At 41.3% G+C, this 26,391-nt stretch overlaps 1 protein-coding gene across 5 annotated transcripts in view; it reads right to left on the minus strand.

Moving 5' to 3' along the window:
* The window catches only part of SCAI (suppressor of cancer cell invasion), a 94,735-nt gene that overhangs the window by 50,451 nt on the left and 17,893 nt on the right, over window positions 1–26,391 (minus strand). For all 5 annotated transcript variants that reach the window (XR_008442614.1, XR_008442615.1, XM_054007347.1 and 2 more), the window contains exon 3: window positions 1,080–1,211. Coding sequence is in view for 3 of the 5 variants with exons in the window: in XM_054007347.1 (XP_053863322.1) it covers window positions 1,080–1,211 (132 nt within the window). In the remaining 2 variants the exon portion in view is untranslated. The remainder of the gene's footprint in view (window positions 1–1,079; window positions 1,212–26,391) is intronic.

The following is a 26,391-nucleotide window of genomic DNA, read 5'->3' on the forward strand; positions in this document are numbered from 1 at the left end:
TTTATAAGGAGATTAAATGTAAAGGGAATGGAAAAAAAATAATGTCCCTGAATATAAAGAACCAGAACTGGAGAGAGGAGCCCACAAGTGTCCGTATTTTTCAAGTTCACTTTTATAACTGTCAATTCAGGAAGACCACTCACAAAGACACTTGTTATATAGCAGGAAAGAACTGAATCCCATCTCCATCCACAAAAACTGTCAGTTATTTCCATCCTGGCAACACACAAGAAACCCAAATAGCCACACAGATTTCTGCAAAGGAATTTGTGGATGCAAGTTTATAGGTAGTCTTACCTATAAATGTATAGGCAGTCTTACTTAACAATAGGCTGTTGGAAGGGAGGGTTAATACATTCCCACTTTAGTCCTATAGTCCTACATCAGTAACATTAACATCACATCAATGCAACCACAGTAATTTGCTTTGTATAGTTATGCTATGATACACTAGCTGCAACTCACAATCGTGTACAAATTGCATCAGCTAACAAGTGAATACAGACTGTCTTCTTTGCAATTTGTCTACACAGTGCCTCATGCAGTTGGGCCCTTATTCTTTGTTGCAGGTCCTAAGCCCTACCAGAATACAAGAAAAACTATAGCCTTTAGTCTGCAACAACCAGATGCCCAGTGTAAACCGAGATATAAAAGAATGACCCAACTACATGCAGCGGCCTTCCACAGCTCTACGTCCTTCTCAGAAGCCCAGGAAGTGGCCGTGCAGCACTCCAGAGTGCACACTGTTGTAGGAGTCTGGAAAAGAATTCTTACAGCAATAAAAGTGATAAAGTGGCTTTATATAGGAACTGGTCTCAGTTCCTGCACCTCGGGACAAAAATGTTTGCAGAACCATAATACATATGTGTATGCACGATCTTTTCCCTACCCCAACATAAACATTTGAATTATTTTGTTTTAAAACAAGAAATTACCATTTACTCCTGGTTTGCTGTACACACTGTATATTGTACAAACTTCAGCATTGTTCATGCACCAACGTCTGGGTTACAATGTTGTCCCTAAGGAGAAAGAGGGTAATTTGCTGTTCACTTGTCTAGCACTATAAATCCACTAACCTTAAGCCATTGAAGAGCTGTTTAGATTTATCCAGTAGGTAACAAAAGTCGGTGACTGTTTTCCTCTCCCCCTGAGGGATATCATCTTCAGCTCCTCCAGATGACATGATTTCTTTTAGGGCAAATTCAGTCCTAGAAGAAAGGAAAGACCTATATGAGACAAAGATTGAATGCAACTAGGAACTCTGCAGACAGGTTTAAGCATGATGATGATTTCACAGGGATAACAAAACATATCAAACATGCAACTCTCCCACAGGTTACTTTCTTTGAGGCTCACTAAAAGTCACAACAGGAATATTAACTCAGGATCAGAAAACCCTAACAAAGCATGGGGATATTTACAGCATGGTTCACTAGTTAACAGAGCAAATGAAAATGGCATAATCATCATGAAATAAAATAACTTGTTGACAGGACTATTAACGACAAAGCACAAATAAAAAGGATTGTGTGTAAACAAAACCTGATTTTGACGACAACTCTCTCTAGGTTTGTCTATTAGCGAAGTGATGTGGTTGCCCCACAGCAATGTTTAGAGAGAGAAGAGACCCAGGCCCTAAATCTGTTTACTACATGTGTTGCCACACATTTCCTTTCCTTTAACAGTTGTTGGAACCTGTAGTTCATGTTCATCACTGTAGGACAGCATGAGGACAAGGATACCTACACAAACATTGATTTTTTTTATTATCCATCTGTGCACAATTTTATATTGTGCAATAACTGTGTTAATACACATAATTATAACATAGCAAGGATCTGTAGTGTGGCTAGATCTAAAACTGAGTAAAGGTCTAAAAGTTATAAGGATACAGTGATCTTTTTGGGAAACCTGTTTGAAATTAATCCACAGCAAGATTGTTATGATCATCCAACAATGAACAGGGAGCTACAGATTCTAACACCTGCAATAAGATGTGCTACACTTTAAATGGCTAACCACTTTGAGGCCCATCTATGCTCTTTAGAAACTTTTGTGTTTTGTAGGGTAAACACATCATATCATTATTAGGAAAACAGAGAGGACCAAGTATTTTTGGCATCTCTATGGAATCTGGCAAACTAATGGGGGTTTATTTTGGGGGGAGGGTGGGGATTTGAAATAAATTCCATTTGCACAGGAGCACTGTGCAATGGCTGTATATGAGCAGCCATCTGCAGCGCTCAATTCAGGCCAAGAGGTAGCAGGGCCCGCCCTGCAAGGAGAGCATGGCAAAAGGGAAGATTACATGCAGACACTGGAAAGTAACTGCAATTATTTTCCCATCAAACATCATGCCAAACCCTCAACTCAACCAGACTTTGGTTATACTTTCCTGTGACACCATTTCATGCACTGCCAAGTACTAAGCAGAGTGGCAACTCCCTCCTTCACCTTTTAAGGGTACGTAAGTGAACATGTCCCACCAAACAAGGAACTTTGTTTCTGCCTGTGTTTGGCAAGGGGCAGCATAGCATGTATTCACTTTCCTTTCTCACATGCCGACATAATGACACACATGGCTTTATCACTAGAATGTGGTATGCATTGCACAGACCAATTGCTGAAGAGATTCAGAGGGGAAGTTAAGAAACATCTGTCCAACTGATTTTCAATTAATTACTCCTGTGATATGCCAGACAATATGCAAGAGCTCAAAACGTATCAATCACATATCAGTGGTTGCCAGTATGAACTAAGAAAGCAGGACCTCGGTGCAATGAAGAACAAGTTTGCATTTGAAGCCTCCAGCATCAAATATTTAACATTTTATGCACAATGAAACATGAAACAATAACTATTCCAAGCTCCAGCATATGAAATTCACCCAACAAAAAACACATGGTGAGAAGAGAGCTAGACACAGATGTGCAAAGCAGCTGAGAGGTAAGTCAAGTATTTCAGGAAGAGGGACTATACCCCAGATCCTCTGTGCTCCGCAGCAAGCTTGACCTAACTCCTGTGGCAAGGCCCCTGGATTCTGCAGTGCTCCACTGTGGCAGACAGGATACTCTACAACAGCTTCAGATAATTTTTTTTTTAAATGTAAGGTTTGAATTACATATAAATCAGAATAATACAGTCAGTACAGTATGTTTAACTCAGTGATGTATTCAGTTTATTTTATGGTGCCTCAAAATTCTTAAATTTTTAATGTCTATAGGGATACTACAAGATATCCAAACGGCTACTAACATCGGTTCAGCTCCATGGGTGCAACATCAGGAGCCCTCAATTAGGCAAGCATAACAGCTATCCCTGTATTTAACATTTGCAGTTAGACCTCCTCTGAACAACAGTGTGTTTTTCACTTTCACTCTCTAAGACAGGAGTTTGAAAAATGATAAACTACAAAACTGTCAGCACAGAAAGGCCCCAAGAGACCAAAATCCTTCCTGTACGAGATAATATAATAATCTCTGCATCATAACAGCTTGTTAGGGCTGAGGGGAGAGAATTTATCAGAGAGAGTCAGACCAGGAGAAACCCATAAGTCATGAAGATACATTTGGGACAGCTACGCTCTATCCTGCTCCCGGATCTTTGCAATGTCTGGATCTCCTCCCCTTGTGGAATCTATTTCACTACCCATTTGCTCTGTCTAGTCTATGGATACACAAATCTCTCCCAGGATGTGATATGGCATGTGTGCGCACACATGGTAGGAGGAGAGGGCTTAGATAGCAGGAACTCATGTTTTAATATTTAAAATCATATTTTTGTGCTCAATGGAGGAAGACTTTTACAGTCACAGAAAAGTTGTGAAAGCCAGCAGGATCTATCTGCCTTGATCACAGATTTTGTTGATGCAGAAGTGTAAGAAGGAAGAGGAGCACATTCTGATGCTGTGCAGGGACCTGAAGAGTTATTACCATTGGGCCACTGCACTGTGACATTCAATTTACTACCTACTTGCAGCTTCAAGAACTCATGTATGCTGCAGCCAAGCCCAACACAGATGCTATCAAGCCCAACCAACAGCCTAAGCTTAGTCTAGGAGGAGAAATTATTATAAAGTTTGGGTGGCTTCAGGGCACTGCTTTTCAGGACAAACAAGACACATAAAGACAATATGTTCCATTCTATATGCATCCGAAGAAGTGGGCTGTAGTCCACGAAAGCTTATGCTCTAATAAATTTGTTAGTCTCTAAGGTGCCACAAGTACTCCTGTTCTTCTTTTTGAAGACACATAAAAACAGCTTAGCTTTCAGTTAATGGGATGGGGGGGGGGGGGGTCTTTTACATCATTAAAAGGTCGTAGAAAGCCCAATCCCTCAATACTGATATTTTGTGCTGTTTTATACAATTCATGTGCAATGTATACTCAACTGACACCCAGAGTCATTGTTTAGTCATTAAAGGTCACATTTAGATAGCAGCAGTGAAGCCTCAGGACAACAGTCTTCTCAGCTCTGTAAAATTTACATATGCAACTCCACAGGCCTACTCCAGAGCTGCCAGATCTTGATGCGCTGCATGCTGCCGCCCACCCTTACAAAACTCTGCAGACTGTCCTAAATGCTCTCAGTAGAAGTGTAAGTTTGGGAGTGATTCCTGAAGTATTTAATAAAGATATTCAGAAAGGCAGAGTTCCCTTATCAGCCCTAATAAGCGCCCTCTTTTCCCAGGCACAGCAGGTAATTCTGCCTGGCCAGTCACTGTTCCAGTCAGGGTTGCTGGATAACTTTCAGCAATGCAGTTCATATGGACACCCAGACCTGTGGATAGGCCCATTTTAAAATACAGATACTACACTTGATCAAGTCAGCCATACCCATTTACCCCATTTGGTGGCCGATGCCAAATGCTTGTCTAGTCTCAATGCACTTCACAGAAAATCCTAGACAAAGCACAAACACACATTACTACAGTTAGCCACCCTACTGCTCATCTGCAGTCTCAGCAGAGAGGCCAAGTACCTAATGGATATGCAAATGACCACCTCTCTCTCATCCCCAGAGATAGTCTCTCCACAGCAGGGGTTGAGACTGTACCTGTTCTGAAGAGTTGCCTTCAGCCTCCAATGCTGTTAACTCAGGACAAAACATACTTTAAAAAACAAACGTAAAACAAGTGATTGATGTTAAAAAGTCAGCTGCCATGAACGGACACTGCATTTTAGGCAACAACCCTTCGCAAGTCTGAGATCAAAGAAGGAACACATTGGGTAGCTCTGCAAAGCATTCTGTAGCTCGGTCAACAATCCAAAAGTGCAAAATTAACATATGGGCTAAAATACAGTGTAAGAGAATACAGTTCACATAGAGCGAAAGGGATTGAAAAAGGCTTAGCCCATGCCACCCCACAGTCCATTGAACAGACACCGAGTGCAGGATCAAACTCAGAAAGGTCTGCCTTTGGGCAGGTTTGTTCTATTAAACCAGAACCAATATTTGGATAATGACCTGGATTTGGACAATAATTATATCCAGTAAACAATCACTCAGGCAGCAGGAACCATACTTGCAACACTATTCAAAACATTTAAAAGGGTGGGGGGGAAGGTATGGGGACAGGCGGAAAGAGACGACAGATTATTCTGTGGCGAAATAAATGTTACTGTTCCCTTCTGAGCCACTCTCTTTTTAAAGCCGTGAAGTGTTGCGCAACACTTCAGCGGAATAGCCAGAAGAAGATTTCCATTTGTAATCTTGCTTCCTGAGAAGTGAAGTCCACGAATATAATTTAACCTACACCCACCCACTCTGCAGCCTGTTTGATTCTTCGTTGACTTTGGAGCTTGGTACCCTATCCTCACCTCAAACAAATCCACATTTCACCCGTTAGTCCCAGCTCCCCGACCTTTACAAAACCCGATAACTGCATAAAAACAGACACCGATATGAGATCATTTGAGCTTGGGCCACCATGTCAAGACTGCACCAGACACAAGGTCTCAGCTCAGGAAGGAGAAGGAGTACAACTTTCCTAAAAATCTCTCCCCTCCACAGCCACCCCCTCAACCTCAATGAAGTTTCACTGGCTAGTTTGCTCTCTTCAGATCCCCACCCACAGATCACCACCTTGTAGTGGTGGAGAGGCTTGCGTGTCTCAATGACCCGGTGACTCAATGTACTCCCTTACGGTCACCCATGGCAGAACGGTCAAGGGCCAGGTTCCAGACAAAGTGTGATCCAGGAAGTCCCTAACAGCAGAGCAGACGGAGGATAACTGCACAATGGAGCTGAAACTGTTGTGTAATGTTACAACGCCTATAAAGGAGGATGAAGGCTGCAGCAGATAGAGGACTGAGATTGTAGCACCCATGTAAATCAGTTGCAGAGGTAAGGCTCAATTAAGAAAAAGAAGTTGAAAAATATAACCACCAACAGCAACAAGCAGCAGGGTCAATACTGGAAAACAACATTTAAATGTGTGATTAAAACCAAAGGGTCTTAAATTTCACATGGGGGGGGGGGGAGGGAATTAAATGACATTCTGTGATGCCCTTTAGTTTTCTACAAAAAGAAGAACAGGAGTACTTGTGGCACCTTAGAGACTAACTAATTTATTAGAGCATAAGCTTTCGTGGACTACAGCCCACTTCTTCGGATGGGCTGTAGTCCACGAAAGCTTATGCTCTAATAAATTAGTCAGTCTCTAAGGTGCCACAAGTACTCCTGTTCTTCTTTTTGCGGATACAGACTAACACGGCTGTTACTCTGAAACTTTTAGTTTTCTAGGTTCTCTATTGGCTCACCTTAATAGTCCTCACAAAATGAATGGAATTTTCAATACGCTCTGTAAAATTGTATCACTCCAAGTTAAATCAATGCTGAAAATCCACACACTATTAAATCCTCTCTCTTCTGATCTTAAACATATCTGTAGATTACATTTCCCAGAATCTATCAAATGCTTTTTATACTTACATATGGGACTGTGGTCACTCTTAACATACAAAGTATTCTGTCACACCAGATACATACTAATATCTTGATGGATTCCTTCAGGCTACATGATTTATACTTAGATTTATAGAGTATAGTGATAAATGACAAGTAACCAGGATCTCATCAGGTACAGATAAATAAATCCAAGTGCTAAAATGCCCATGACCCCACAGCCTTCAGAAAGGGAGCACCTCTTTTCAATTTTCTGGAACTTTATTTTGATGATGGGTCTTCGCTTCCCATTAACACCAAGTTATCTGGCAGATCCAAGATGCAATTTGCAATTTTCATTAAGTGGTAATTTAGATGAGAAAGAATATTAGAAACAGCTAAAGAAGGCATGGCCAAAGCCCGGCTCATGAGGCACCCAGGGCTCTTTTACAGTTAAAGTGCAGCTCACAGAGCCTCCCACACTCCCCGCCCTTCTCCACCTACCAGACTATGCGGGGAGGGGGAGGGAGTTCAGGACATCTGCCCTGCAGTAGGGTGGTGGAACTAAGGGCTTTAGCGATGGGGGGATGGCGGGGGGGGGGGAGAGGGTGTCAGGGCAGAAGCCCTGTGTCCCAGCAGATGCTGCCCTGCAGGGCAGAAACCCCACGCCCTGGTAGGCACTGTCCCGCAGGGCAGATTGTGCATGTCTTGAAGCTCTTGAACATCTGAAAAATTCTTGTATGTAGCTCAGAAGGTTTGGACTACCCCTGACCTAAAGTATCCAGCAATTGAATAAATGGAAACAGAATGTTTGTTTGTTTAGAAAAAGTGCAGAGACAATGTTAAAACCTTTGTGTTTTAGCAGTAGATGAACTTCCCTGTTGTAACCTTGAAGTTGGTATTCCCAAATTCACACTTTATTACTACGGTTACATTAATTAACATGTACCACTTTCAAACTCTATTTGTAAACGTCTGAACCTACAAAATTTGAGTGAGAACACCAGCTAGCAGTTCCCACTGCTCACCCAGAGGGCAATCAAAGACAGCCTGGGTTTTGGTAATGCCAATCAAGAGGTTTTTTTAATATTATGATGGACTGTTGGTTTCAATCATCTCTAATGGGTTTAGCTACAGCAAGTTTGAGCACAGTGGGAATGGTTTACTGAATTATATTGTTTGTAAGTGTTTCTTCGGAACTTCAATGGAGATCCACTAGCAGGAAACCTCTCCCCGCTACTGGGCTGGGGATATGAGGGAGTACATTAGAATGTAAAGAGGAGGGAAACACTGCCATAAGTGATGTTGGTGGAAAGACTGGGATGTAAGGAGGAGGATTTAGAAGAGAAGACAACCAATTGCAAGAATTAACGTGTTAACAACCCAATAAAAACCCAGCCACTGGTAGAAAAAACAGATATGGATAGAGAGAAGCAGAGTCAGAATAAGGGACTTGCAGAAATGTGAGGAAAAAAAAGTCAGCGTGAATGAACACACAGAGAAAGACAAGTGTAGTAAAATGGGGGCAGATGAAGAGTGCTACCGCGATCCATCACTACGGCGTAGGAAAACAAGGAGCTCAGAAAAAAGGAGAAAAAAAATGCACAGATGGATAAAGGAAGTATTTTACAGAAAATTAGCTTCTAAACATTCAAACCGTTATGACTAGCAGCACAGAGGCCATGCCCTCTGCCAACAGTGGAATGCCCAAGAGAGTCAGCTATTATAAATTGCATGAAATTAGTAAAATTATATATATATGCGCCAGTTACTATTGTGTTTCAAATTTCAGAGCAGAAGTGAATGTTTCCATAGCTACAATCTTCTCTCTTATTTTCATGCCTCTTCTCCCCCAAGAGACGTTAAATGACCAGGATAGCAAACAGTGGGAACTTAGGACTCCATTCTCAGTATCTCATTGAAGGCTGTAACTATGTAACCTGACTAGCAAGGAGGACGTGAGGGTGAAGACAAATTAGGACAGAAAGGAAGGGAAAAAACTTAACAGGTACAGCACTTGAAATTACTACTGAACAGGACAAACAAGAAAAAGTATCAAAACAATAGAGAGGAATATAAGAAATAAAAGGAGACAAAGGCAGACATTCAGGTGCTTAGATCGTTTAAATAGCGTGACCATAAAGCTCCTCTGCATTCGGTGGTTGGGGGTGGGTGGAGTTATTTTCTATTTACACATACACACCCCTCCCTCAAATGAAAAAACCAACACACAAATGGTTGCCATGCTGTGTTTAAAACCTCCCATAGCACAGCCTTTCAGCTGTATATTAACTTGTAGGTTGTGCATGATTTTAACAGAAAAGTAAAAACTGTTAAAAACAGTGAACACACAAAAGGGTCTCATTACTACATTTCCTGCCAAGAAAATATCCCCCAAGCATTCAAAATATCTTCCACTTGGCTCCTATTTATCTCATACTGTTTTATCACATGCTTGCACACATTTAAAAAAAAAACGGAACTACTCTCTGAACATATTTTACAAAACCCTAGCGAATATATCTTTTCAATTCAGTGTATATTGAATTAGATACTTAATGGTAAAGCTACACAAAGTTTTCAGAGGAAGTCCTCTACAAAAGACACAGACATCAGAAGATCCAGGTTCAACAGCTGGCTACACCACAGACTTCATGTGTGCTTTCAGCCTAGGTTTCCTGCTCTGTAAAAGGTACAACTTGCCAACTTTGTTAATGTTTGTAAAGCACTTTGTGACACAGTATTCTATTAATATACAGAAAGTGAATTTCCTAAGATCCCCACCTCAGGCTAATTTATTAGGTTATAAATAGTTAGACTGAAGTCTATACAGATTAAATGAAACCATAAAAATATGCATAATTACATCCCTTTGTTCGGGTTAATTTCTCAAACTATCTCTAGTCTGAACAATCTGTAAACCTCATTCTTCAAATGAGGAAGCAAATGCTGAAAGAATCCTGTAAGAAATATTCCTTGTTATTTTTTAGTCTCCATAAAGATGACATTTTCCACTAGGAGTCACAAATCTGTCAAAATCAGAAGCAATTAAAAACATAACAGGTCAACAAAATGAAGAATTGTGAGGGCCCAGGTTCATTATTTTCACCACCACCCCAACCTGGGAATACATCCAAAAATAAAACCAAATCATTCATAATGAGTCCACTGGGAGAAAAGTATCAGGATCCCAAACAAGCAGAAACAAAAACATCTCCAACAGTTTCCCCAGTTTCAGGACACCAAAGGACCTTTCCAAAAAGCTTGAAAGAGCCTCCAATGCTTTATGGAAAACCAATATTCTGTTGAAAAAGGACTATGCAATTCTCAGCACCTATTTTAATTACTAGGAATACTTTCATGAAAACAGGATCTTTTGTTTGGATGATTTCATCCATTTATTCCCCTCCTCATTTAACAATAATGCAATTGAAGGTCTGGGTAAATAAAGCAAGACTAATTTTTCTAGGTCAGTTTGAGGCAATCTGCTATGCATTCATTTAAGTACAGCCACAGCCCCATTTTTGATACTTCTTACTTGTCAATGACATTTGTAGTTCAGTTGATAGCTTTACCTGAGAAGATACCTTATAGAGCAGTAGCTCTCAAACTTTCTTTACTAGTGACCCCTTTCACATAGCAAGCCTCTGAGTGTGACCCCGCCCTATAAATTAAAAACACTTTTTATATATTTAACACCATTATAAATGCTGGAGGCAAAGTGGGATTTGGGGTGGAGGTTGACAGCTTGCGACACCCCGCATAATAACCTTGTGACCCGCTGAGGGGTCCCAACCCCCAGTTTGAGAACCCCTAATATAGAGCATCCCGACAACACAGTCTCCCTAATGGGATGGTGCAGCCTGCTCCCCTTTAACTCATCTGCCAGGACAATTCCTCCAGTTCAGTTGTCAATCAACACAGAAGCAAGAGCAAAGTAGCACACACCCTGTACACAGACCCCTTGGGATGCTCGGCATTGTGTTTAACGCTATCTCAGACACACCACATTTAGCTGCCGTTGAACTATTCAGACATCAGGATGAGGGAAAGTATCAGAGCCGGGAGCTAAAGAAAAGACCCGGTTTCATGCAAAAAAATAAGTTTCCCTAGCAATAAGTAAATATGTAAGAAAACAAGATCTAGTGGCATGCTAGTGTTTAAACTAGAGCTGTTGATTAATCGCAGTTAACTCAAAAAATTAATCACGGTGAATCACAGTTTTAATCACACTGTTAAACAATACCAATTAAAATTTATTAAACATTTTGGATGTTTTTCTACATTCATATATTATATTTTATTGTAACTGAAATCAAAGTGTATATTTGATTACAAATATTTGCACTGTAAAAATGATAAACAAAAATAGTATTTTTCAATTCACCTAACACAAGTACCATAGTGCAATCTCTTTACCATGAAAGTTCAACTTACAAATGTAGATTTTTTTTTTGTTACATAACTGCACTCAAAACCAAAACAATATAAAACTTCAGAGCTTACAAGTCCACTCAGTCCTACTTCTTGTTCAGCCAATCGCCAACGTAAACAAATTTGTTTACATTTACAGGAGATAATGCTGCCCTCTTCTTATTTACAGTGTCACCAGAAAGTGAACAGGCATTTGCATGGCACTTGCAAGGTATTTACGTGCCAGATATGCTAAACATTCGTATGCCCCTTCATGCTTCGGCCACCATTCCAGAGGACATGCTTCCATGCTGATGACGCTCGTTAAAAAAATAAATGCCTTAATTAAATTTGTGACTGAACTCCTTGGGGGGTGGGGGAGAATTGTACATCCCCTGCTCTTTTTTACCCACATTCTGCCATATATTTCATGTTATAGCAGTCTCGGATGATGACCCAACACATGTTGTTCATTTTAAGAACACTATCACTGCAGATTTGACAAAACGCAAAGGGTACCAACGTGAGATTTCTAAAGATAGCAACAGCACTCGACCCAAGGTTTAAGAATCTGAAGTGCCTTCCAAAATCTGAGAGGGACGAGGTGTGGAGCATGCTTTCAGAAGTTTTAAAAGAGCAACACTCCGATATGGCAACTACAGAACCCAAACCACCAAAAAAGAAAATCAACCTTCTGCTGGTGGCATCTGACTCAGATGATGAAAATTAACATGCTTCGGTCCGCACTGCTTTGGATGGTTATTGAGCAGAATCCCGTCATCCGCATGGACGCATGTCCCCTAGAATGGTGGCTGAAGCATGAAGGGACATATAAATCTTTAGCACATCTGGCACATAAATATCTTGCGCCATCGGCTACAACAGTGCCATGAGAACGCTTGTTCTCACGTTCAGGTGACATTGTAAAGAAGAAGCGGGCAGCATTATCTCCTGCAAATGTAATCAAACTTGTTTGAGTGATTGGCTGAACAAAAAGTAGGACTGAGTGGACTTGCAAGCACTAAAATTTTACATTGTTTTATTTTTGAATGCAGTTTTTTTGCATAATTCTACATTTGTAAGTTCAACTTTCATGATAAAGAGATTGCACTACAGTACTTTTATTAGGTGAATTAAAAAATAGTATTTTATATTTTTTATAGGGCAAATACTTGTAATCAAAAATAAATATAAAGTGAGCACTGTACACTTTGTATTCAGTGTTGTAATTGAAATCAATATATTTGAAAATGTAGAAAACATCCAAAATATTTAAATAAGTGGTATTCTATTAACAGTGCGATTTATTAATCACGATTATTTTTAATCTTGTGATTAATCGCTTGACAGCCCTAGTTTAAACACAGCTCTTTTTAAAGATCTTAATGAAGCATCAGCTAATTATGTAAAGGACCCCATTTCCAGTATAATATTCATATATTAGCGAGCTACTGGAAGTGTCCTATTGACAATATAGGTGAAGATGAAGTATGGGTTTGATAGAAAAGGATACAGAGATTTACAAGGAAAGTACAAACAGAAATAACTTGACAGCTTCTGTCAGGAATTAGGAAATGAGAAAGGCTATCGGATACAAGACAGATTTTCTACTTACTTAACAATAAGGGCAGGCTGTTATCTATTACTATAACTGTGTACAGATCACCTGCACCCTTCTGAACAACTGTAGGACCCACAGCTGAACTCATTTTACCTTGCATTTACTGACCTACCAGTCAGTCTTGCATTCAACTGATAATTATTGGATCATTGTTGTGTGCTATGAGACCATGCAATTTCTATTAAGGTTCTGAAAAATCAAAAGGGTATATAGTACCATGCTTAAAAATAATTCCTCAAGTCCCTAGCTGCCCTCCTTCTTCCTCAGTATGTCTCAGAGATCACAGACCAGTCCTAGATGCTAAGGAATTGGAATCCGAGCCTCTCATTTCAAGGTCATAGATACGGACCATAATGACCAAAAGTGATTCCTCTCCTAGAATTCTCCTGTTGCCTACATGGAATAAATCTGTCAAATTAAAAGTTCTAATTTCTAAAATTCCTAGATGTGCTATGCCATTCTAGGGGTGATTTTCCTTCAATCTTCAGGAATATCTTGGATTTTACTGATGTGTATGATGTCATGATAGTCCAAGTGTTCTCAATATACCTGTTCCTTGGCCAGATACCACCTCTAGTATACCAATTACAAATTGTGCAAACTAATAGAAAATAAAATAAAATAAAAGTTGGTCAACATGTGTCCATGAAAATGGACACTGTCCCGTTAAGGACTGTGACACTGCAATACCACTAAATTCTCTTTGTAAGGAGTATGACTTAAGTATTGCTGCTGGTAACTCACATTTCCTTTCCTGTGGAGAGTTGATGCAACAGACTACAGCACAGACAAGTAGTCTAAGTTCGAGCTCTGCATTCACCCTACTCTGTTTCCTGTAGTAATCCTTGTTCCACACTATGTTCTCTGCTTGGGCCAGATTTCTGAACACACCGATATCCCATAAGCACCACACAGGAGGTGCTCAGCTTCTTCAAAATGAGGCTCTTGTATACCTCCCTCCCAATTAAGCCACGCACACAAAGTGGATTTTCACCCACAGCCGTGTGATTGTTTTACGGAGAGAGGCATAAGACCCTGTGTGCAAGTGAACATTATTGCCAGTATAGTTAAGGTTGCATCAGATTTCTGTTTAAAGGTCAACCCTTTAAAGTCCTCTAACATTGACATGCTCGGTCAGATTTCTTTGAAATTTGGTGTGCCTCAGGAGGGTGCAGGATAAGGTTAGTGATTCAAATTTGGGGTCACATGAGCTAGGGGTTCGAGTAGATAAGCCCTCAAAAATAACTGTTTTCCAAAAAGATTCTAGGTATTGTTTTTGCGGGTTTTTTGGGTGCAGCAATAGAGATCAAACTACTGCTGTTATGCAGGTCAAATTGGTCTGTCAGTCAGTCAGTCTTTACCCAAGTTAGTCTTTACTTACCCACTAAGTCTTTGGGGGACTCAATTGCATCAATGAAGAAAAGATGCAAGAGGGTTTCTATGCTGCCACTTTATGCTTGCCTAGATAATTCGAGGGAATCTGCTGCTGCCGCCATTACCCCCAGTGAATACCCTGCCACTAACGTTTCTAGTCTGAACCTTAGTACACCTGAGCAATAAAGATTTAATAACTCACATTGCTTGCTACAAGATGTCCCTGTTATATTATAACGTGTTCTTATTTTCTGTGGATAGGCAAGCCTTGTATTGCCCATGCTACCTTAACACTGCCCTCTTTCTGGAATGCCGCAATATGTCCCATTAACACATCTACCTTTACTCTGCCAATCCCACAGTTTCTAAAATGTATATGTTCTTCACCTCCTTTTACAATCCATTTACTCTCATCCATAGGATTCCATCTAAAGACTATGTAAGGATAAAATTGAGGCAGGGGTTTATCCATGCCACCTTCCCTCTACCCTCTTCAAGCAATTCCTCAATAGACACATACAGCATCAAGGGCTAGTGAGAGTAAGATTCAAGAGGTTTCATATCGTAGCATACACTCACATACTTATCCAAGTCCCCAGAAAGAAGAACCACTTCACAGCCTTTTACAACTGCCTTACACTTACTCACAGGACACCTCCACCTACACTTTCTTTTAACTATAATTAAAGCATTATAATCCTCTCAGATTCCACCTCAATGCTGCCTAATATTCTTTGTAATAAAAGCCCTATAGAATATCAGGGTTGGAAGGGACCGCAGGAGATCCTCTAGTCCAACCCCCTGCTCAAAGCAGGACCACTCCCCAGACAGATTTTTGCCCAAGATCCCTAAATGGCCCCCTCAAAGATTGAACTCACAACCCTGGGTTTAGCAGGCCAATGCTCCCCCCATTGAGCTGTCCCTCCCCCATACTGACATAACCTTCACAATTCTGGATTGAAATTATGCCTACTGGATCCCGAAGGTACATCTGCAGCTCTTCCCTTTGCTCACACGCATCTAAGAGTGCAAAACAGACCCCTTCATAGGATAATCACAGCTCTGTCAGACCCCTCAAAGTAATCTACACGTCTTCACATCACAAAGACACCTCTGCCAAGCAGGTCCAATGACTGCCTCCACCATTTAGCATAGGTACACCTAGCACCTAACACACTGTCGGCACCTGGAGTGCATGCAAATAATCTCTGTCCACTACTGCCAGCTCCAGGAGATCAGAGGAAAGATGGCATGGGCTACTTTTTTTCCCCCTTCCCTTTTTATCCTTTATTAGTGTTAGATGGAATCATGTAGGTGAGAATAGGGTGAAAAAGGAGGCAAAGAGCTTGTACATTTCAGCAACTGCGAGGTTGGCAGAGCAAAGGTATGTGTGTTAACAGGGTGTATTGTGGCACTACTGAAAGAGGACAAAAGTGAAGGTTACATGTATATCCTCAATTGTGCATTTCCTGATTTTCCGAAATTCATGTTTTGTTCAACCAAGCAATCTTAACATTGCATTAACCAATTTGCCAAATGGTGGTAATTTCTCTGAAACAAGCATATAACTCTTAATGCTTTGTATATTTAAAGCACATTACAAACTTAAGAGCAATCAAATCACTGACTTCTCAGTAACTTTAAAAGGAGCTTAATTTTCTCTTTGCCAGAATGATCCAAATTTAAAATCTTACACTTATTGAACATGGTGCCTTCCATCACCCAAGAACCCTAAAGCACCTTACAATTTATGTACTATGTGGATCACGTCACTCAATGCTGAACCACAGCCACTCAGGAGTGGAACAGGGCAGCTTTCTAACCATACAACAGCTTGGGACAGAAAGATTGAACAGCACACACCAGGTCACCAAAACCAGTTCCTCCAGCACCAAGGATTGGTGGCATTGGAAAATGTCTACTTAGATGCTAGTACTTATGATGATTAGTAGCAAGTTTTTGCCTCATCATTTATCGTTAGGGCCCTACCAAATTCACAGCCATGAAAAACACGTCACAGACTCTGAAATCTTGTCTCCCTCCCCACACCCATGAAATCAGGTGTTGTGTGCGCTTTTACCTTATACTATACAGATTTCACAGGTGAGACCAGCGTTTCTCAAATCAGGCGTCCTGACCCAAAATGGAGTTGGGGGGTGGGGGGAATGGGAGGAAAAAAAAAAAAAAAAAAAAAAATCACAAGATTATTTTAGGGAGGTTGTAGTATTGCCACCCTTACTTCTGAGCTGCTTTCAGAGCTGGGCGGCCGCAGAGTGGCGGCTGCGGACTGAGGGCCCAGCTCTGCAGGCAGCAATGCAGAAGGGTGGCAATACCATACCATGCTATCCTTACTTCTGTGCTGCTACTGGCAGTGGCTCTGCAGACCGCAGCAGCACAGAAGTAAGGGTAGCAGTACTGCAACCCCCCTACAATAACCTTGCAACTTCCCCACAACTTCTTTTTGGGTCAGGACCCCTACAATTACAACACCATGAAGTTTCAGATTTAAATAGCTGAAATCATGAATTTTATTATTTTTAGAACCTTATGACAGTGAAATTGACCAAAATGGACTGTGAATTTGGTAGGGCCCCATTTATCACATTACTTACCTCTGAATTGAGCAATATATGTATTGGCCTACAGGGAGCAGTATAAAACCCTACTGAAAATTGGCAAAGATGTGTTTTTAAATGTTATCATGAATTCTGCATGGTTTGGCCTGGTTTCTTTCCAGCTGAGAGCCAAGCCTATTTTCATGATAAAAATATAAAATAATTTAATACTGTGGTGTCTGTATAATGATCAGGTGGAACAGAAGATACACAGGGAAGCAGAATCTTGCTTCCAAAACTGAGCAAAAAGATACAACCAGGAAAACAAATGAGGATTTAAAACAAAAAAGCAACAAATGAGGAGACAAAGAAGGCAAAGCTGGGTTGTAACAAGCATGACAAGTTCCATCTGCAAAATATTTCTGAACAGAGCTGCCAGAAGAGAATTATTTCATGGATTCCAAATTCAAGACTATGGTTGAGTTAATACAGACATAAAATGGGTGCTGTTGCTGTTAGCCCTGGTTTCACTCAGCCATGACATAAACCTGAATACAAAGCAAAGAAGGGGGAGGAGGGAAGAGGGGGGAGAGAAAAAAAGGGGGGGGGAGCAGGAAAAGAATGAAAGCAGTTAATCAGAATAGAAAAACCAGCTCCACCTACCTCATTCTGCATTGGCTTCTCATTCACAGCAGAAGGCAGCATTTTGATACTGTGCAGAGACAGAGCTACTATCATAAGCTGCTCAGAGGAGAGGAGAGGAATTATTTTCCCTACTAAAGGCACAATGTGTTGTACTGCCATTGCCAGACAGGAGGAAGAATTCTCATGAGAAAAGCTACACTTCTCATAAGAACGGCCAGACTGGGTCAGACCAAACGTCCATCTAGCCCAGTATCCCGTCTTCCGACCGTGACCAATGCCAGGTGCCCCAAGGGAATGAACAGAACAAGTCATCCACTGCGTCGCCCATTCCCAGCTTCTGGCTCCTCCCTTTGCTAGGACACTACAGTTCCCTCAGAAATATTTAGAGCTGCAAAAACAAAATGAAAAATAAAATATAGCCCCAGTATAAAACTCCCATTTCTTGAATCCATCAGTTACCGCAGAGATCTGTGCCGCACAGGTGCCTGTAGCCCAGCGTGCTGGTTTTAAGAGACTAGTCACTTTAGAACGATTTGTGATACAAATTAGCCAGAGGGTCTTTTATGCGAAGGAAAAAAACAAACCCATGAAGTACAAGATAGGAGTCAGGAGCCAGCAAAGATTATTTTCTAAAACATAGCACGTGTCGTTCCTTAGAGGAATAGTTTCTACACTGCTGGCTCTGGTCTCCCTGCACACCCCTCCCCCCCCCCAGACACTTATTGAAACATTAGCTTAAGACACTGACCAAAAAAAGCCAGCAAATGGATACTTTCAACACAGTTTTATTATTCTCTCTCAAAGACTTCACTAATTCCTCAGGCTACATGAGACAGAAGAATCAGAGTTGTCAAGGACATGCCAGGTCCTTTCCATGATAGTCTCAAACACACAGTACTTTAGATTTCTCTAGTTCACTCCATTTGCTTAATGGGTTGTAGGATTACTTCTCATTGCAATTCCCAGGGCAGAAGGATTTTACAAGCATCCTGCAGGTGATCAATTTCAGCAAAGCAGTTCAGCTTGATGAGGGATAGCTTCATAATGCCAGCTGGTATTTTCAAAGGCTCTATGGCATTTATACCACACACAATTCCACTTCCTAGTGGTTTGCTGTATTTGGCTGATGTTTTGCAGGTTAAGTTGAAAGGGGGAGAGATTGGACAAACCCTGCATGCTCCCTGTTGGCCTGGGAGCAGATACTCAAGCTTGCAATGCAAAGCCTGCCTTGCACATGGCTGTAGGGAATCAGGCTGGCTCGGAGAAAGACAGAACACACAGGCACAAACGGGCTAAATACATTTGTTTTAGCCACAGGTGTGTTATCCAGCCAAAAATAGGGCATCCAGTTACCCAGTAGCCTGCTGGAAGTAATGACAGGTGTCAGAGTAGCAGCCGTGTTAGTCTGTATCCGCAAAGAGAAGAACAGGAGGACTTGGGGCACCTTAGAGACTAACACAGTTATTAGAGCATAAGCTTTCGTGGGCTACAGCCCACTTCTTCGGATGCAGATAGAATGGAACATATATTGAGAAGACATATATATAAGTGGGCTGTAGTCCACGAAAGCTTATGCTCTAATAAATTTGTTAGTCTCTACGGTGCCACAAGTACTCCTGTTCTTCTTTTTGCTGGAAGTAAGTGGTCATTATCTCACATCTAATACTGATGTGAGGAATAAAGCCTCACTCCATAAGGAGTTAATGCTGTTCTAGAGCTGAACAGTCTATTTCATAGAGCAGTGGTTCTCAAATTTTTTTTTTTTTTTTTTTTTTTTTTTTTTTTTTTTAAACACTACACACACACACACTGGTGACCCCTTTCACACAGCCAGCCTCTGAGCGTGACCCCCCTTATAAGTTAAACACTATCTATTTAACACCATTATAAATGCTGGTGGCAAAGTGGCGTTTGTGGTGGATGTTGACAGCTTGCGACACCCCCCCCCCCCCAGTAATAACGTCCCGACCCCCTGAGGGGTCCCAACCCCCACTTTGAGAACCCCTGTCAGAGGGAAGCTGGGAGTGGAAAAGGCTCTAGTGACTGAGAAGGGCAGAGAGAAGAAAGGGCACTTTCCCAGGGCTATATAAAGGGAGGAACTGGAAATAATTGCAAGGATGACACAGTGACATGCAGATTCTGAAGCTGCAGAGAAGTGATGGTTTAACACAGAACAGAGTTGGTTTTTCTGAAGTGTGGTGCACAGAAAGTCAGCAGTCTCCTGCCTTCCAGACCCTCATTGCTTGGGCAGTTTCAATACTCTCTAAATAGGAATGTAAGAATTTTCTCTGTCCATTAGCAGTGCTTTATCTGGGTCTCCAAATGGCCAACTGAGAATGCGCTGTTCTTAGCATACCATGGGTTGGGTTTGATACTTTGGCCCTTTATTGTCAGAGGCAGAGAATTCCAGTTACTAACAATTTAATCGCACATTTGTTCCAGCTTATGTTCTAAGTCACTTTTGCCTTGGGTCTTTTCATTAGATGTGTAAATGCAGGTTTTGAGCAGCACAAAGTATGGCCACATCATATACCTGGGATATACACACTTTCTTCCTTTTACAAAGTACACAATACATACACTAAACTTCGAAGCTTTCAGGTTTGAAAACATTCTCTTAAGAAAGCCTTAATGTTTGCATTCATAAAAAAACTAGAAAGTCTTTCAGAAATTATTGCTCATGCCCTGTCATTCAAGGCACGTGCCTTTCATTTAATGTATTTATTCCATACATTTCAAACTTCCACCAAAATAAGATACACAATGCTCAACAGCCTTAAACTCAGATTTTTTTTTTAAATGCACTTTTCATGAAATGCAGCCTCAAATAACCACTTATCTTCAACATCCTCCTACAAGTATATCTTGAAAACATATATTGTAAAACCCACAAACATTCCAACTACACTAATGCAGGTTCTATTATAATTATTTTATATCAGAGGGACAGGAAATTTACAGGACCACGGCTCCCAGGGGAGCTATGTCTCCACAAAGGTTGGGGTTAACAGGGATTAGCACAAAGACACTGGGTCTTGAGTGACAACCACAATATCTGCAGATTTCCCAGTGGATCTCACTATAACTGTGGATTAGCGACTGTCTAGCCAACTACCTGGTAGGGTATATATTATTAACAACCAATTATAAGGCTATGTACTTTACAATCTTTAGCTAAATTAATCCTCAATACAGCTGTCAGGTTGATAAAGGGGAAAGATCAAGTGGCATTAGTGCTATTCGAGACCCAATCAAACTTTGTGGACTAACAGAAGGGAAAACAATCATGTCTCACCACAGTCACAAGTATTCCACAATGAATTCCTCCTCTACTCAGTATTTGAACAGAATATGCTAGACTGTCAGCATGTAATGCAGAGCACTGTCAGCGGCAGAGTGCTGTCAGCATATAATGCAGAGTGCTGTCAAAAGGATCTAGTTTGCTATTGGGGTAGGGTCGTATTCTCTGAAAACCAAGCCCATCTCACACTTTACCATCTACAGGCTGCTAGTAAAGCTGTAAATCTTCACAAGCAGAAACACAATTCTCCACTTCATGGCATATGGCAGGATCACCAGGGAGACAAGGAGGAGCGGAAGGTATTCAAGGGAAGACAGCACTCTGGCAGGTATCAGAGTGGGGAGGGGCAGAAGGGAAGAGAAGAAATAAAGAGCAGCAATTCTCAGAGTCTTCACAATAAATAGGTACAGGGAGAGCTCTCCCCCCCTCCCCCATTCCCACTCATTCAGTATTTTACTTCCGCTCACGAAGCAGAGAAATCAGAGGCATTCATTTCCCTCTGAAGTGTTCGGGCGATAAGACTGTCTATGTAGTTCATGTACCACACTTAGGCATGCACACACATACCTGGCAGGCTAGGATGAAGTCCAGCTGTCATGAGATCTGTAGACATAGGTTGGTGAAGGCAGTGTTTGCAGGGGATAATGGGCAGTAGGCCTGGCTCTACTGATGGTTAAGAGCAGATTACTAGATCTGCTAGAATATTGTCCATGTCAAATGCAATCCTTCTGGTGAATGAATGTTGCTAAATCATGTTGCTATTTTCTCCTCTTTCATGTGTACTTGCAGCATGCTTTGAAAATGCAATTTAACCTTGAAAGTCAAGCAAGTTCCTGGCCAATGATGTTCCACTGATAACAGGGCTTGTCAAAGGATGCTTTGAAGGGAAGAGATCACTGTGAGTTTCAAACCACTGAGATTAATTTCAATAACTTTCTTATTTACAACAGGCAATCGGTGGGAAAAAAAAAAAAAAAAACACTACAGCATGGTGGGTAGAGCCAAAAGGGAAGTTTTGGAGAAGCAGAAATATAACAGTAGATTACTGCAACACCAGTGAAAGACCCAAAGTGCTGCAAAATGGAAAAACTCAGAAATAAATCACTTAGAGACCTTTCCAAGGAATATTCCTGTGCATTTTCAGTTAAATTCAGAAAATTTCCCTTTTCTATCGATAGAACAACCTATTTAGGAAGATTTGTATCATATCAAGTGCTTTGAGATCCTCAGGTGACAGGTATAAAATATTACAGTAGATCCCTCTTAACTGGGTCATCCTCTAGGCTAGCTTATCTTCCCAAAGAAGAGTAAAGTCCACTTCTGTAAGAAGCAGTCTAAAAAGTTGAAAAAATACGATACTGAATAAAAATGGCACTCTGCATTTCATCAGCATTTCTTCTTTTAATCTTTGGCTTAGCAACTTCTGCATTAATAAAGCAGTGTTCAATAATTCACAAACATTTAACACCTGGATAAACACCACTCAGAACCAACTAAAGACTACCTTATAGTAACATAGGCATTGCCAGCCCAGTTCAGTCCCAAGGTCCATTTAGTCCAGTATCCTGTCTCCAGCAGTGGCTTGTACTAGACGCTTTATAGGAAGATGATACCCCATAATAGGCAGATGTAAGATAATCCATCTCCAGAAACCTTGTCCAAATCCCTACTAGGTAGAGATTGGTTTAAAACCTGAAGCAGGAGATTTTACCACACTAACATAACACTTTATAGTTACTCTAGCTCAGGATATTGTTATCCATACAAATGTCTAATTTTTCTTTGAATTCTACTACATTCTTGCCCTCAGTACACTATAGCAATTAATGCCTAATTGTGCATTGTGTAAAAATGCATTTCATTATATCAGTTCTGAATTTGCTGCCACTCAATTTCATTGAGTTTTCCCTTGTTCTATGCCTTGTCTTATAACACAAGAAGTTTCTGATCTCCCTTCTCTAGACCACTCATTTTTGTATACTTATTAGGTCCCATTTTAATCATCATCTTTATAAAGTAAAAATCTTCATAAGTGTTTTTTCAGCTCCTAGATCACTCTTATAGCCCTTCTCTGAACCTCCTCCAACTCTGCAGTATCCTTTTTGAGAGAGGGTGACCAGTACTGGAATGGCATTTGATATTCTCCATATTGTTCTCCATCCCATTCCATACGGAACTGGACATCATTTGCCTTTTTTGACCACAGCTGCACACTGAACTTTAGTTTTCATTAAGCCAGCCACAATGATGCCCAGGATCTTTTCCTCAGACTGGTTATTAGAGTCCTCTACAGTGTATGAATTGTTCAAGTTTTTCTCCCCAGGGGTGCATTAATTTTCATTTATCAAACACTAAATTTCCTCTGCCACAGCACAGCCCATTCATCTTGCTTGAAGTTGCTCATAATCTTTTCTGGACTTGACTAACCTAAATAATTTTGTGCCACCTGCAGATTTTGCCCCTTAACTGTTCATCCTCCTTTTCCAGAGTAAATATTTAACAGCACAGGACCTCGAGGCACCCCACTGTTAACTTCTTGCCATAATGAAAACTGACAATTTATTTCTACTCTTAGTTTCCTGACTTAGTTTTAGATCCATGACACAACTTTCCCTCTTACCTCATGCCTCCTTAGTTGCTTTAGTCACTTTTTGCAGGGAACCTCAGAGGCCTTTTTAAAGTCTATATAAGTTATATCAAGCGGTTGTCCTTTAGTCACTACTTTGACCATTCAAAAAACTAATAGATTTGTGAGGCATAATTTTCCTTTGGGGAAACCAACCTGGTTAAAACTAATCACATTATGATTAGCGCTAAAATTTTGCCATGGAAATTGGGAATTTGAGTAAGTCAGTGAAAATTTGGAAATGTCTATAAAACACATTTGATTAGGCCTTCAAACTAAGTGGCAGTGCAACCTGGTGCACATGGTCACAGCAACACTCAGGTTTGTCCCATCTGCCCCGCTGGAGATGGGGACGGAGGGTTGGGAGAGACGAACCTGAGTGGCACTGTGACCCTGTGCACCAAGTTGCACCAGTACTTAGTTTGGAGGCCTAATCAAATGTGTTTTATAGACATTTCCAAATTTTCACTGACTTACTCAAATTCACGATTTCCAGGCCACAATGTTAAGAGCAAGGAGCTGGGCCCAGCCCCCACGCCGTGGGAGAGGAGCCGCCACTGTGGGGTGAGTGCAATGTGGGCTCGCTCTCCAACTACCCCCTCTCCCAGGCCTTACTTTTCAGCACCCCTACCATACTCTTGTGTATGCTGATGTGGCAAAACTACATCTTGTGACCTCTCTATGACTTATTGTTTTGTCTCATATCTCTGCCATGAAATTTACTGACCTTCCATCCGAAAACTGTAACCTTAATCATGATGTTCCAGGTATTCCATTATTCTATCTGTAACTATAATTACGACCAATTGACCAGGGTACATATGTAAAGCTTACCGCTCGGTCGTTAGCTGAATCACCCCTAGAGCCTTTTTAAGATATAGGTACAACAACGTTTGCTATCCTACAGCACAGTAGCAAAAATATGCAAACAGCTACCAGCTCAGCCACTTCAACCCTAAACTCCAACTCTTGCATGTACATCAGCCAAGCCTGGTAGCTTTTAATTCATCAGTTGGTTCCAGCTCTTTTTCAGACCCCTCAATCTCAGGCAGCACCTCGTCCTTTTTACCAGAAGAGAACAGCCATCACTTCATCCTCCTCTAGGAGGAACACTGACGGAAAGAAGTCATTTGGCTTCTCAGCAAAGTCTATCTTCCTTAGTTGCTACTTTTAACCCCAGTGATACAAAAGACCCACTATTTATTTCTCAGGCTTCTAGCTTCTGATATACTTAAGTAATTTGTTTGTTTTTATACCTTTAGCAATTCACTCCTTGAAAACCATCTTAGTTCACCTAATTTCCCCCTTACAGCAGACAGTATGCAATATACACTCTATTGGGTTCACTTGAATTAAATATCTAAATTTTGAAGGATCTCTGTTTGACCTGAATAACTCCTTGAACTTTGTATGCAGTGTTGCTATAGCCATGTCGGTTCCAGGATATCAGACACACAAAGTGGGGGAGGTAATATCTTTTATTGGACCAACTACTGTTGGTGAGAGACCAGCTTTCAAGCATACACAGAGCTCTTTTTCAGGTCAGCTCTGTGTGAACTCAAAAGCTTGTCTCTCACCAACAGAAGCTGGCCCAACAAAAGGTATTACCTCCCGCACCTTGTCCTTTGAATCTTGCTATTTAGCAGGTTAGTTTCACCAAGCAGTATTTGAGAATACTGTCTTGAGCAGAATTGACATTCACTAGTATTCAGATAAAAATCAGATCCTTAGTTGGAACACCTGCTCAAGTGGAATGTCCTAAGTGTGTCCAGAGTCATTTGCATGAACTACATTAAGTTAGTCATCCATTAGATTTGTATAGCCTCTTTCACCCTGAAGGATCCCAAACTTTGTGCACACAGGATCACAGAAATTCAGCCATCTTTAGGGTGGAGGCCAGGAGTCACAACAGTGGGAAAAGAAACTATTTTTGGCCAACTACATTGGAGCAAACCCCCCATGCTCACACAAGTGCTATGGAATCTTTAGGAGTCACAGAGCACAAAGAGGCTCAGTTTGAGGCATTAGTTTAGGATGTGTCTCATTACAACCAGGATTTCTCAACATATGGGTTGCAACCCAAATTGGGTTCTCCAGAATGTGTCAGAGTCTTGTCTGGAGGCCCAGAGTGGTAGTTGGAGGTGGTCAGGTCCTGCAGAGCCTGCCCGGCACTCACCCCACAGCAGCAGCTCCGAGCCCACAGGGCTGGCTGGGCTCAGCTTCCTGCTCTGGGCATTGTGACCTGGTGCATGGGGTAGCAGCATCACTCAGGTTTAGCACAACTGTCCCTCCTTCATGAGGAAGGAAGCCAAATGAGTGTATGGTGCTGAACCCAGGTTGCAATGCCACCCCACAAATATGGGCCAGCTGACCCCCAGTCAGGGAAGCCAGGTCAAACCTGAGAGGTGCTAGGACCTCCGAGGTCGCAACACCTGGAGCGGGGAGCCAATCCTAGCCAGCCCAGTGGGAGGTACCTCTATGGTACGCTCTGTGTACTTTAGTACTCATTATGTTAATGTATATATTATATACTGTGGATAAGAAACATTTAGTAAGCCAGATTTTTTTCTTTCTGCTCTAAAGCTATTTACTAGGTCACAACAGGCCATCAAGGTTTACAGGTGGGTCCTGAGCCCAAAAAGGTAGAGAACCATCAATAGATACTATCAACTAGGTAAGAAGAATGCTGCCAGAGAAAATTTATTCAGTAATGAGAGTCAGTGTCACAGCCAACCCCCCCAAGGAAATGCAGAGGAGCCTCTTACCCTCAGCATGGAACTGGCCTCCCATAAAAACAGGCAGAGGCATTTCAAAACATGTTTCATGCATCACATTGGAGTAGCCAATGGAGAGATTGCGCATAAACCGTTACTAGCACAAGGAAACAGACTGCCAAGGCTGAGCAAAAGAAGCACAGGATCAAGACCAAAGTTAAGGAATTTCAGACATCGAGCTGGGCCTAGAAGCC

The sequence above is a fragment of the Malaclemys terrapin genome, chromosome 17 (assembly GCF_027887155.1).
Source record: "Malaclemys terrapin pileata isolate rMalTer1 chromosome 17, rMalTer1.hap1, whole genome shotgun sequence".
Lineage (NCBI taxonomy): Eukaryota > Metazoa > Chordata > Testudines > Emydidae > Malaclemys > Malaclemys terrapin.